The 13,186-nt window shown below is 43.0% G+C and overlaps 1 protein-coding gene across 1 annotated transcript in view; it reads right to left on the bottom strand.

Annotated features, from left to right (window-relative positions):
• The window catches only part of LOC120944351, a 75,890-nt gene that overhangs the window by 55,977 nt on the left and 6,727 nt on the right, over positions 1 to 13,186 (bottom strand). The window contains exons 4-5 of the mRNA XM_040358402.1: positions 8,807 to 8,914; positions 6,646 to 6,963 (exon numbers count right to left, since the gene is read on the bottom strand). Coding sequence (XP_040214336.1) covers positions 6,646 to 6,963; positions 8,807 to 8,914 — 426 coding nt within the window. The remainder of the gene's footprint in view (positions 1 to 6,645; positions 6,964 to 8,806; positions 8,915 to 13,186) is intronic.

Here is a 13,186-nt window from a genome sequence, read left to right as displayed (position 1 = left end):
TCATCAATTATGGATGTATTTGATTATAGGTCCTCTCGCTCTTTAAACACTGAAGGTATTTTCACGGTCACTGGTACCAGCGTGGAAATCAGTGGTGTTTTCATGAGATTGAAAAATCTCATGACCACAGAAATCCATCTACAATGGGACATAGCCTTTCTGGAACAATACCAGAAGGAAAAATTGGTCCCGAGAGGATTAAGGTGGGATATTCACCCACAACAAGGTGATGATGATTTACAGGCTTGGTCTCGTTACTTTAACGAAGCAGGCTTAAATCTTCTCGAATTCCTTACAGGGAGAAAAAAGTCTAAATTAAAGGCCATTGACTCAGAGATTAAAACCCTTCGAGAACAACTTCTTCCACATAAAACATCTCCAGAATACATCTCCCTTTCCTCTAATCTCCAGGGTATACTGGAAAAGGAAGAAAGAGACCAACGTTTTAAAAAACAAAAAAAATATATCCGAGACACTAATGACTATCAAGCTGGTCTGGTTTATAAATGGCAAAAAAAAGAGTCACTTATACCATCCGGTGAGGTAATTCCCACACAGATGGATACCACGGCTCCCTTGGCCAATGTCTCGAGAATTTTGGTTCCCGCGACCACCCCCCAAGTTCCTTCAATGAAAACAACAGACCCTCCAAGTAAATTCCCCATCCCCAATAATCACATCAAGGGGCAACCCAGGGGGAGGGGTGGACGAGGTAAAGGAAGGGGTAACCACCAGGTTTCCAATGACCATAGTACTGCCTATTACCATAGTCGGGATAGATCCCCCCGGGATTCACACACCAGGGATAGATCACCCCACTACTCCCATGGTAGAGATAGATCTCCTCATGAATTCTATGACAGTCGAGGAGGTGGTCACTATGATCGACCTCGTGGAGATCATACCCCGGTACATACCCACAATAGGTTCCTTCCATTGAGGGACACTAGGGGTTACTATCCCTATACGGAGGGTGATCAGGATTCTTACAATAGGTCTCCTTATTCTTATAATCGCTCACATCATGAGCCCCCCCATGAAGGGGATTTTCCCAGGGCTCGCACGGGTTCCAAAAGGGGCATAGAACAAAACGGGGCACCCGAGGGGGGAGGAGGGCAAGGAAAAAGAGGCAGACTGTAAAAGGTAGTGGCATTTTCAATCTGAGCAAGGTTGAATTTTCCAAGGCTGAGATTACCACCTTAGACAAGGGTTTAAAATTCGTTCCATCGAAACAATTGAACAAATTCGACACTTTTGTCGATATTCATAAGTTTACCCGAAAATTAAATATTCAGAGATATTTTTTGTCTAACCCCTATCAGTCCAAAACTTCTTATGCCTCCTTAGGAGATGTAATCCATTCAGGGATGTCCAATCCATCATTGTTCAATCCTCCTACTACCACAGCATCATCCATTAAGGTCTTTCGAGACTTGGTACTCAAAGACCTTGAAGCCATACCCAAAAAACGTACCTATGACCATCCCGACATCAAATTGGGTCTTAAATCTTTGTGTGAGAGAAAAGACCTAATAATTCGGCCAGCCGATAAGGGAGGTGGTTTGGTCATCATGGATAAGGCGGATTATCATTTAGAAATGTGCCGCATCCTTGATGACACAAGCACCTATGCCCCATTGACGTCTGATCCAACAAAGACGCTAAAGAAGTCTCTTTTGGGTTTGATCAATAGGGGTTTTTCTGATGGAATTCTGGATAAAAAAGAAAAAGATTACCTTATACCTACCGTCCCTCGCATTCCAGTCATGTACTTCCTCCCTAAGATCCATAAAAGTGTCACCAATCCCCCGGGCAGACCCATCGTTAGCGGGATAGACTCGGTGACCTCTCGTATTGGGAGGTACATCGATTTCTTCCTACAACCCCTGGTGCGGGCTGTTCCGTCTTTTTTAAAAGACACAGGAGACACGATACGCAAATTACAAGCAGTGGATCTTCCTGAGGGATGTCTTTTGGTAACTGCCGATGTTACATCTCTGTATACGTGCATACCACACAAATTGGGGTTCAAATCTGTAGAACTGTCCCTTTCCAGGGACGGCACACTCCCCATTGCACAACAGAGATTCATCATGGACTTGCTCAAATTTGCCACACAGGGCAATTATTTTTGGTACGACCAACGTTTCTTTCTTCAAACAAAGGGTGTCGCGATGGGGGCCAAGTTTGCCCCCAGCCTGGCGAACCTTTACATGGCCCATTGGGAGGAGGATGTCGTCTATGCCCTCCATCGTCCAGAGATCTTGCTGTGGGCCAGGTACATAGACGACATCCTCCTCCTGTGGCATGGTGATGAAGAATCTCTCCATGACTTTATGGTCACTCTAAATGACAACGAGATGGGCATTATCCTCACTTATGATCTTAGCCACACCCTTATACATTTTCTTGACCTTGAGATTTCAGTGGACAATAATCAGTTGGTTACTAGAACATTTTTTAAGCCAACAGACAGAAACGGGTACATTCCCACGGACAGCTGTCATTACAGTTCTTGGCTGAAATCTATACCTTTCAGCCAGTTGCTCCGCATTAGAAGGAATTGTACAAACGCCTCTGATTTTGTCATACAAGCGGAATCCCTCAAGGCCAAATTTGTTGAGAAGGGGTACTCACCGGGGAAAGTGGATGAGGATATTGAGCGTGTTCGCAAGATCGATAGAGATTCCCTTACTGTAGAGAAGCCAAAACGTCCCCCTGATACAAAATTTAAATGGGCATTTACTACTCAGTATTCTGTCCAGCATAAACGTATCAAAAGCATACTCAATCAGCATTGGAACGTTTTGAAAAGCGACTCCCTTTTGGGTCCGGTACTCCCTGATAGACCTGGAGTTGTATTTAGGGGGGCCATGGCACTCAGGAATAAGCTTGCCCCTAACGTATCAGACCCTCCTACCAAACCGTCTTTCTTTCCTGAGATGAAGGGATTCCATGCATGCAGGAGATGCAATGTCTGTCTTTTAAACGCGCTTACCAACAGAAAGATTACCAGTTTTACATCTACAGTGACATCCAGTATTTACCATGTGAGGGATTTTGTAACCTGTGACACCCGTTATGTTGTCTATTTGCTTACTTGTCCGTGCAAAAAACAATACGTTGGCAGGACCATACGTACGTTCTCAATCAGGGTAAATGAACACATAGCTCGGATTAGATTGGGTAAAACTAATCACAGTGTGCCCAAACACTACCTGGAACATCATCATAAAAATCCAGAGGGGACAAGTTTCCAGATCATTGGCAAATTTACCCCCCATTGGAGGGGTGAGTCCAAGATCAGAGGCGTGTCCCAACTTGAGATGTTCTGGATATACCAGCTTCGCTGTTTTTTCCCTCATGGACTCAATATAGAGTGGGATATTAACGCCTTTATTAACAAATCCTAGTGATTGTATGACGTTTATGTCCTTCTCTTATTGTGCTTTCCTTAATTTGGGATTTTTGTTAGGCATTCTTATAAGCATATCATTATGGCCATTTTCTCCATTTCTCACATGTATTCAAAATATAGCATTGTTATTTTTATATACAGGCATATTCATTATTATTTTTCAGGTACTTTGTTTATTGATTGTATATGTATTAATGTATATTTTTTGTTTACAATAGCAATGATGCCACACAGCCTTGTATACACTGCCTACACCACCATTGGGTATTCCTAAATGTCACTCCCCTTGTATTCCAGGTCAGTGTCCATATTCCTCACTGATTCGTATGTGCGAGTCATTGGAATACTTGGAACGCATTGTGAGGGCGCAGCGTGATGACATCACGACGCTGACCTGGTTTCATAATACATTGACTCTTCCCTGTGATTGGCCCTTTTGCGTTCCAGGGTGGGACGCACGCGCGCCACGTACATCACACGTCAGCATCCCTGCGGTTGCCGTAGGGACCTTCGTGTCCACCGTGGCTGCGCTTGCGCACATGTCAAGAGCCTGACCGCCCCCCGCCCCCAGATTGGCAGCAGTTGTAGGTGCCGTAGATCGACGCACCGGCTGCAGCATTGAGGACGGCTATGACGTTGCTTATGCCCCGCCTGGACACGCTCTGGGGACCAATGGACACTCGGATGGTCCACAGTTAACAGGTGGCTGTTCACTTACTACGTCCTTTGCTGACAGTAGTGGGCGGCACCTGAAGTCAGTGATTGTGATTGGTTAATCCCCCTGGCTTCTCTCAGCTGTTTGCAGGCATGCTGTCATCATTGCTTATCCTACGTCCTTTGCTGACAGTAGTGGGCGACACCTGAAGGCAGTGATTGTGATTGGCTAATTCCCCTGGCTTCTCTCAGCTGTTTGCAGGCACGCTGTCATCATTGCTTATCCTACGTCCTTTGCTGACAGTAGTGGGCGGCACCTGAAGTCAGTGATTGTGATTGGTTAATTCCTCTGGCTTCCCTCAGCTGTTTGCAGGCACGCTGTCATCATTGCTTATTCTTATGTTATAAATAGATGGCGTTGGGCACTTGTATGGGTTATGCCCCAGTTGAAGAGCTCTGCCGCTCGAAACATGTCGGGTACATAGCTCATACGCTACTTGCTCATTACGCCATATTTTACTTGTGATCACTTGTACTCGTCTTTCACTGGGCTTGTACTTTTTTATCTATTTTATATATTTTTATCCAGTTTTTTGTTTATTTTGGCTTTTATTTTCTATGCCTAATAAAGGCTTGTTTTGGGATTAACCGCACTATGTGAGTACGTTTTCCCTTACATGGTTTCTACGTTTGGCCTGCATACTACACTCTTTCATCTGAGAACCACACCTGCACGAGCTGTCTCCTCTCATTGGATTGGACCCGTCCTGGCGGATTAAAGGCTGGCACATCAAACAGCTTCCCCATTGACATCACGGCTGCCTAGGAGCTCGTACATGCGTGTTTGACATACCGTCGCTGACGTGTATGTCCACACTTTCCGGTAAGAGTACCCATCTTTATACTTGTTTATTTGGATACCATTGTGGATTGCTGACGAGGTTCCAACTGCTTATTAAGAACATCTGAGTTCCATACCTGAGAAGATCACAACATCTTCCATTCCTCTACAGTCATCTGGTCTTTTCCACAAAGAACTTTTGACCAACTCCAATAAAGGAAATACATTGCATATATATATTTCTTTGGACTGTATAGGCCATTTTGACCTTGGACTATCACATTTACATTTTGGAGTTACACGTATAAATTATATGGACTTCATTTGAGGTTCTCATTATCATTTATTTTTGTGTCCTCTCACCTATCACGGTGTGTTTATATTACACATTATCCAGCTAGATCTCACTTTCTAGCTGTCTTTCAGGTTATTTACCTGTCACATTACTTGGGGGTGTGTCCCCCTCTTTTTTCTTTTTAAATTTCTTTGATTTTTCACTGAATTTTGATTATTTACCATATTTTTTGATTCATTTCACTGAATACTCAGCGCTGCACTTTTTCTTTTTTATTCTTTGTACACAATATTGTCTTTTGTTGGTGCTAGCTGCTACTGGTTTACAATATTTACAGTTAGCGCAACTTTTTTTCCTCATTTTATCATTCAAATATCAGCATTTTCAGCCAGCGATTCCCTACACCATAGGAATGATCATAGCGGCTGTTCCGAAGCTTGAATATTCCTACGGGTGGCGAAAGGGGACACCCCCCCTCCCACCGCCCTCCGGTGCTTCTACCGACTCACCTGTGCGATCGGTGAGTCGGTGACAGGATACGCCGGCCCCGGATGCTGATCATAGAGATTTCAGGTGGACCGAAAGGTCGCCGGAGTCTCTAAGATTGTCGGAGGCCGGGTGCAATGTTATGACGTCACGGGAAATCAGAGTAAATTTCTTACTGTGTAGTTTCCATAATTAATATGAATAAAGAACCAATTGGTTAAGCTTTTCTAAGGTATGGTTATATATTTATTGCCCCATAATAATCCAGTTGTAGAATAAGGTAGTATTGAAACTTTTTCGACTCTGACCCATGGATTCTCAAAACCTATCCGTGACCATCTTGCAGCTAAATAGTATGCCCTAAAGCCTGGGAGTCCCATACCGCCACTTTTTTGGGATTCATATAAAACTGCTTTGGATATCCGCGGGTGGGAATCTGACCATATAAACTTGTTAACATCTGACTGGAATTTAGTTATCAACATCTTATTTAATCTGATTGGGAGTGCTCTAAATATGTAGAATTGACATTTTAATGGCCACAATAGGTTCATTTTAATAATGGTTCCACCAACAGCTTCCTTTCACTCTCTCCTTGGTTTGTTAGGCTCCAGGTCATGGCATGGAGATAACATAGGACTGAGGTCTATCCTCCCTCCCCCACGTTACCTGGAATTCCTCTTTAAAGTAAACGTCCGAATATCTAAAAAATGAACTAATCTTCCCCATCTCTAATCTTTCCACAGTTCAAGCTTTTATATCAGAAGATACAACATTTTAAGAAAGGTAACCACATTTTTTTAATTAAGAAAACCTTGAACTGGAGCTGTGTTTATGTGTCTGATTGAATAATCAGTCATTTTAGTGAAATGATGGTTGCTATTTTGAATTTTGGGCTTCAACCATGTCAGATTTATGACAATGTTGTCTTTAACAAAATTTTGATCATACCTTTGTTATCTTTATCATCGCTTCTCCATTCTTTTCGTTTTACGTCTTTCAGTTTGCTGTGATCCACCACGGCTCGCACAACATATACCTCATTTTCATGGACCACCCCTCTGAGGCTTTCACAAGTGCTGGTGGCATTGAAGGTTCCATCTTGGTTTTGAGTTATTATAATGGTAGATTCTATGGGATGAGGCTGTGTGTTTGATGGTAGCTGGATCACCTCCCACGATACAGTAATATTTTTGGGGTAAAAATGATGCACATCTAAGCTGAAAGTACCACCCGAAGAGCGAGTGATATTCCTCACCTTTGGAAAGCCTGTAAAACCAAAAAATATACATTTAAATATTATCTTTACAGAGGCACAGAAGTAGCACAGACTCAGAAAATAGTATGTAGACACTGGGGAAGCTAATTATACCCCAATAAAACGAATAAAACGCTCATTCCAGCCACATAAAATCTTACACTGTGGCGTTTCACAGTTAGCTTGTCCTATATATCGATAAGCCTTGCCCCATCTCTAAGAACTATCATCTTACCTGTGCATATGGCCTCCTCCCCAAACCCCTTGAGGCCAAAGATGGAGGGGAAAGCCATGAATCCTCCTCCCCAAACCCCTTGAGACCAAAGACGGAGTGGAAAGGCATGAAGCCTCCTCCCCAAACCCCTTGAGGCCAAAGATGGAGTGGAAAGGCATGAAGCCTCCTACCCCAAACCCCTTGAGGCCAAAGACGGAGGGGAAAGGAATGAAGCCTCCACTCCAAACCCCTTATACCTACCTTACCAGTAATCCCCCTGGGCTCCTTCTTTCTCCTCCACAGCCATCCACAATACCTGGCCTACCCTGGGCCAGTTCCAAGGTCTAGCAGACAAACATTAGGCCTGAGCACTGTCAAATAACCGGCAAAATCATATCATTGGCTGCTGGGAAAGAAGTTGGCTTTTGCATAGACACTGTCACTTTGCCCTGCACGAGAAGGTAACGGTGTCTTTTTTTTTTAAAAGGATACATTCACACATAGCACGTGTTAAATTTTGTTAAGGAAGCCAATTTCATTATGAATTGGATGCCAATATACCACAACGGATAAAAATATTTGCATGACTTTTTTTTTCAAAACACGTTCCACAATGTACAATATTTATGGGGCTGCTCAGGGGTGCCGGGAGGGCACTGGAGCCCCTAATGGGCCCCTGAAAAGCCCCAGGTCACAGGCAACAAACGTTGCATAGTTATCCCCAAGCGTTGCCGCTGAGTGGGGATCGCTCTGATCCCTAGTGCCACCGAATGGTCAGTGTATGTCAATTAGGTTATTGTATATATGTCAGGTAGGTCAGTGTATGTCAGGTAGGTGTACGTATACACGTCAGTGTATGTCAGATAGGTCAGTGTTTTTCAGGTAGGTCAGTGTATATATGTCAGGTAGGTCAGTGTATGTATGTCAGGTAGGTCACGCAACCCCAGTGCCCAGCCAAAAAAAAACCTGCGCCACAGCCCCCCCCCCCCCTTCAGGCCCCTGGTCTTTTTGCCACCTAGCAATGCCCCTGGGGCAGCTCTGTAACTGGAGATGCACTCTACTGTACAGTGCGTTTTGGTCCATGCACTAAGAATGACAGCGCAATGCACTGCACATAGAGCATGCACGTTGTCATGCATTGTGGCAAAATACTTTATTGCGTGCATTTTAGCATGCATTACTGCAACACACAAGTGTAATTGGTCCCTATAATAATCCTAGAAGGAGTTGTAGAAGATATTAGGCCTAGGTTCACACATATGCAGTGCGGGAAACCGCAATCCCTGCGGGTTTCCCACACAGCATTGCAATCACAGTGTATTTGCAATTCGCTTTGAGTGTTGATACAAAGGTAACGACACTCAAAAAGGATTGTAAACGCAGTTTGCCCACACCAGATCACATGGTACAAAAAGACCAGTACGGTTCCAAAAAATGAATTGCACAGGAATGCTATGTGGTTCCTGTGCGATTCACATGCGGGTTATAGTGTGTCTCAATGTTTTGTTACAGACATGCTGATACATTCTTATAGGATGGTGCTACACTTGCCTGGTGATAAGATACGATACTTATTAGTGTAACAGACAGGACACAAACCTTTACTTCATCAATGTAATACAATATTTTAAGTCACTTACGCTTTCTTCTTTGCTTGATGAATAACAGAACAATGATTAAAGCTCCAGTAATTAAGATCAGCGCTACACTGGCGAATACAACATGGCATTTATACCGTGCCTCTAGATCTGAAAACAAAAGGAAAGTACAATACTATTTATTTTTACACTTTATACTCATTACATTTACACTGATATTAAATCCTCCATGATGGAAGGTAAAGCAAATTATTTTTTTTGTTTCTTAAATTTTTATTGAGTGAACATACGAAAATCGTACAACATTCCATTGTAACATTTGAATGCATTAAGGTACAGTAAGAAAGAAAAACATAATTTTTCTGCAAAATGGGTTCTAGTAATTATTAAGGCCTCGTACACACGATAGGATAGCGTTTTCATCGGTCAAAACCGATCGTGTGTGGACCCCATAGGTTATTTAACCTTCGGTTAAAAAAATAGGAACTTGCTTTAAAATTTAAAATTTAAAATTAGGTCAAAACCGATCGTTAGTAGGCACAACCATCGGTTAAAAATCCACGCATGCTCAGAATCAAATTGACGCATGCTTGGGAGCATTGAACCTTGTTTTTTTCAGCACGTCGTTGTGTTTTACGTCACCACGTTCTAACACGATCGGGTTTTTAACCTATGGTGTGTAGGCGTGACGGACCATCAGTCAGCTTCATCGGTTAACCTATGACAACGGTCCTTCAGAGCGTTGTCCTCTGGTTAACCTATCGTGTGTACGAGGCTTCAGAGTCAATTATTCCTTTACAGAGATAAACATACTGTATTATTCGGTTATTTATTGATTCTGTATTCTAACTTGTAGATGTGGGATTTAAAATGTTTTTACATATGAAAATGTTAGTTTATGACTATCTTTCAATAATAATACAATAAAAAATTAAGGGGGGGGGGTTAAGTAGGGGATTGGGTTAAGGGGTTCAGTTTGCATCAGAGTTTTCCCTTTTCTCTCTTCCTATAATGTCTAGTCTATATTCTATTGTTGAGTATTGTTTTCTGTGATTATTCAATAGAAGCTTTGTAGGCCAAAGAGAATTTAAATTGTATCCAGTTATAGTTATACCACGTAGAAGTGAATTTAGATATTTTTTCCTGTGATATGCTAAGAAGCTGTTCTATTTTAAATTTTTTCTTCTAAATCTAACCGCTTCCGGACCAGCCGCAGTTATACTGCGGCAGGCTGGCTCCCCTGCGCGAGCCGTCGTAGCTGTACGTCGGCTCTTTAAGATCCCCCGGCGGCGCCTGAAGCTTTAAGTAGTTTAAAACAGCGTGTATGGTAAAAACTGTAAATGCCGGCCGGCATGAAGGAGCCCTCCTCCTTGGCGTGGTGACGTCACTGACGTAGCCTACCAGACGCGTTTCGTCACTAGTCGGACATTCTCAACCACACACAGAGTCCTGACCTCAACCCAAAAAAAAAAACACCTTTGGCATAAATTAGAGCGGAGACTGTGAGCCAGGCCTTCTCGTCCAACATCAGTACCTGACCTCACAAATGCGCTTCAGGAAGATAATGGTCAAACATTCCCATAGACCCCCTCCTAAACCTTTTGGACAGCCTTCCCGGAAGAGGTGAAGCTGTTATAGCTGCAAAGGGTGGAGCCAACTCAATATCGAACCCCACGGACTAAAGCCGCGTACACACGGCAGGGAATCTCGTCGGGGAAAAAAATGTTGTTTTCCCCGACGAGATTCCCGGCAAGCTTTTCTTGCAAAGCCGAGTGTACACACGGCCCATTCAAAAGAACCGCCATTCTTTTGAATGGCAAGAACGCTGTGACGTCATCGGCAATACGAGCATGCGCTCGTCACATTCGATGACGTCGCTGCCATTTTGCTTCACCCTACACTACCCTTGTAAGCTACCGCGCATGCGTCAAAGTCTCATCGAGCATGCGCGGGCTTACAGGAGGACAGGTAAGCTTGTAGCCGCATACACACACTTTTCTTGTCGGGAAACAGGCCAACGAGAATCCCAACAAGAAAATAGAGAGCAGGTTCTCTATTTTTCTCGTCAAGATTCATGGCAGTTTTCTCTAAGAGAAAACATACACACGACCGGTTTTCTCTGCAAAAATCTCTGCCAGCAGTTTTCTCGCAGAGAAAACTGGCCGTGTGTACGAGGCTTTAGACTGGGATGCCATTAAAGTTCATATGCATGTAAAGGCAGGCGTCCCAATACTTTTGGTAATATAGTGTGCCTTGCCATTATCCTGATCCAAGTGACTCCGAATGTACCAAGCCCAGAGACAGCTAGGCAGCTAAAGTTTTGAAAAGTAGGCCAGCAACGGCAGCATCCATACTCCTTTCAGGAATTGTTGGGCCAAAGTAAAAAATATACTAAGGTATAGGGGAAAGTGGATTGCCAAAGCTACCAGTAACTGAGGAAAAGAGTAGCGATCGTCAATGGAAATCCTTTCCCCATGATCAGTCTGAGATCGGCTGGCCTGGGTGTGTCTGAAGATGTCAGGGGTGTTCTACAGACATACAATTATCATATCTCAATATGACTGTAAAGGCCCGTACACACCATACAAATGTCGGATGGAAAAATTTGACGAGCTGTCTGACGATTTTTGGATCATTAGTACGGTGCTTTCGACAGCCGATTTCGCTTTTTGCAGACTATAACAGACTATAATGCCGTGTACAGACGGTCGTTTTTTGTGATGAAAAATAAACGTTTTAAATCATGAAATAAAACAACGTTTTTGAAACTTCATTTTTAAAAACGACGTTGCCTACACACCATCGTTTTTTCAAAATGCTCTAGCAAAGCGCGGTTACGTTCAGCACTCTTTTCCATTGAAGTTGAAGCTTCTGAGCATGCACGGGTTTAAAAACGTTGTTTTAAACGTCGTTTTGCCCACACACTCATTTTAATTGACACAAAAAACAACGTTTTGAAAAACGACACAAAAAATTCAAGCATGTTCGAATTTTTTTTTTGTTGTTTTTCAGAATACATAAAACGACGTTTTCCCCACACACGGTAATTTTAAATGACGTTTTCAAAAACTACGTATTTTTTTCATCACAAAAAACGTCCGTCTGTATGCGGCATAACTTTCCGATGTAATCTCAAACTCCGATTTTCGTTTCATTAGTACGGTTTTAGTACGAAAAAAAAATCGTAAGCGCGAGACTACAGAAATTAAAGAATACAGACACAACTATTCAAAACATGACATCACTTCTGAAGTTGTATTCCATTGTACGAAAATGTTCGGATTGTGAGTAACCTCTCTTCCCTTTCCACATGAGACTAGCATGCAACAAAAAAACGGACGTTCGGTCGTCCGAAAATCTAAGCGTGTGTACGAGGCTTTAGTAAGTGGTGATCTGACCTATGAGTACTCATACGGTATGACAGCGCTGAAACTGATGCCATACAATGTATATTTTTGTACCCCTGTATGTTATGCATATGCAAAATGAAAACAAACATTTTTAAACACAAGTTGGCTTTTATGAAGAAAAAGTTATTGAAAGTGTAAATAGACGTGTAAACGTTTCAGGAGCTTCTCAGAACCAGAGAGGGTTAAACTTAATAGATGGATTCCTGAGAACAGCTGACTTCCCGTAAATGCTCCATTGTATATATATATATATATATATATAGATACTACAGGCCACCGCCTCAATCCCCCCCCTGAGCTTATAACTTCTGAAAGCATGAAAGCTAACGTACAATCTGTCTTTGGGCTTGTTAAAACAGAAGGAGTAACTTGATAAAACAGAACGCAATTACGTGACATTTAATACATCACATAGGTAAAAGACAAAGACATCATGGCTGGGCTCCTTCCACACCAGTGATAATGTTTACTACCACCCTCCTTTTCAGATGAGGATGAAAGGAGTTTTGTAGGCTTTCCATAGGTGTGTGCAGCCTATTGCATTAGGGTGTGCACCCCAAAGTTCAAACACACATGAATGCCACCTGCTGTCACAAGAAGGGGGCTCTGGTGGTGGGAGACGGTTGATTGGGCGCATGTTACAGTACACCCTAAATACGGGTGTAACATGTTCCTAAGGTTGAACCTAGACTTTAATATAATGGGGGCATTTACACTGGCCACTGGCACCCCCAACCACCCACCTGGTGCTGCTCCTGTATAATGCTAATGTACATGGGGTGATTAGGGTGTGCCCAGGCACACCATATGCACACGCCTATGAGGCCGCGTACACACCATCAGTCCAAACCGATGAAAACAGACCAAAGTTTAGTTTCATTGGTCCAAACCGTCCGTGTGTACGCCCCATCAGTCTTTTGTCCTTCGGACAAAAGTTAGAGAACTTGCTTTAAAATCGAACCGATGGACCGCTGACCGATAGGTCCAAACCGATGGTTAGTACACAAAAGCT

This window comes from Rana temporaria, chromosome 6, assembly GCF_905171775.1.
Source record: "Rana temporaria chromosome 6, aRanTem1.1, whole genome shotgun sequence".
Classification (NCBI taxonomy): domain Eukaryota; kingdom Metazoa; phylum Chordata; class Amphibia; order Anura; family Ranidae; genus Rana; species Rana temporaria.
This window is presented reverse-complemented; position numbering and strand designations above follow the sequence as displayed.